This window comes from Corvus brachyrhynchos, unplaced genomic scaffold (assembly GCF_000691975.1).
Source record: "Corvus brachyrhynchos isolate BGI_N302 unplaced genomic scaffold, ASM69197v1 scaffold580, whole genome shotgun sequence".
Lineage (NCBI taxonomy): Eukaryota > Metazoa > Chordata > Aves > Passeriformes > Corvidae > Corvus > Corvus brachyrhynchos.
Window position 1 is genome coordinate 619,925 of NW_008240032.1, and position 646 is coordinate 620,570.

General features: G+C 64.9%; 1 protein-coding gene across 1 annotated transcript in view; it reads left to right on the top strand.

The window, feature by feature from the left end:
* The window catches only part of SDC3 (syndecan 3), a 9,196-nt gene extending 8,702 nt beyond the window's left edge, over window positions 1-494 (top strand). The window contains exon 6 of the mRNA XM_017743732.1: window positions 187-494. Within this exon, the coding sequence (XP_017599221.1) occupies window positions 187-353 (167 nt within the window). The 3' untranslated portion in view covers window positions 354-494. The remainder of the gene's footprint in view (window positions 1-186) is intronic.
* The last annotated feature ends 152 nt before the right edge of the window (window positions 495-646 follow it).

The window sequence follows — 646 nt, forward strand, 5'->3', positions numbered from 1 at the left end:
GGGTTGGGGGTGACACTGAGGGTTGCGGGTGGCACTGAGGGTTGGGGGTGACACTGAGGGTTGCGGGTGACACTGAGGGCAGGGGGTGGCACTGATGGCTGGGCTGGAGGTGGCACTGGCAGCTGGCGGTGCCACTGATGGCCGCGGGTGGCACTGACGGCTGTGTCCCCTGTGCCGTTGGTGCAGCGGTCATCGTGGGCGGCGTGGTGGGCGCCCTCTTCGCCGCCTTCCTGGTCATGCTGCTCATCTACCGCATGAAGAAGAAGGACGAGGGCAGCTACACCCTGGAGGAGCCCAAGCAGGCCAACGTGACCTACCAGAAACCCGACAAGCAGGAGGAGTTCTACGCGTAGACCGAGAGCCCGGAGTGCCTCACGCTCCCTCCCTCGCTCCCTCCCCGCTCCAAACCCTCCCCTCCTCTCCTCCATCCGGTCTCTCTCTTTCCTTGCCCCCCCAACCCCTCTTTTTTTGGGATCAGACTGTGAATTTACAAAGCAAAACCCGCAGCAGCTGAAGGAGGAAACGCATCCTTGGCATGGGGGGCACGGGGTGCCCGGAGCAGCGCTGAGGTGGCACCGAGCAGCGCTGAGGTCACACCGAGCAGTGCCGGGGTCACACCGAGCAGTGCCGGGGTCACACCGAGCAG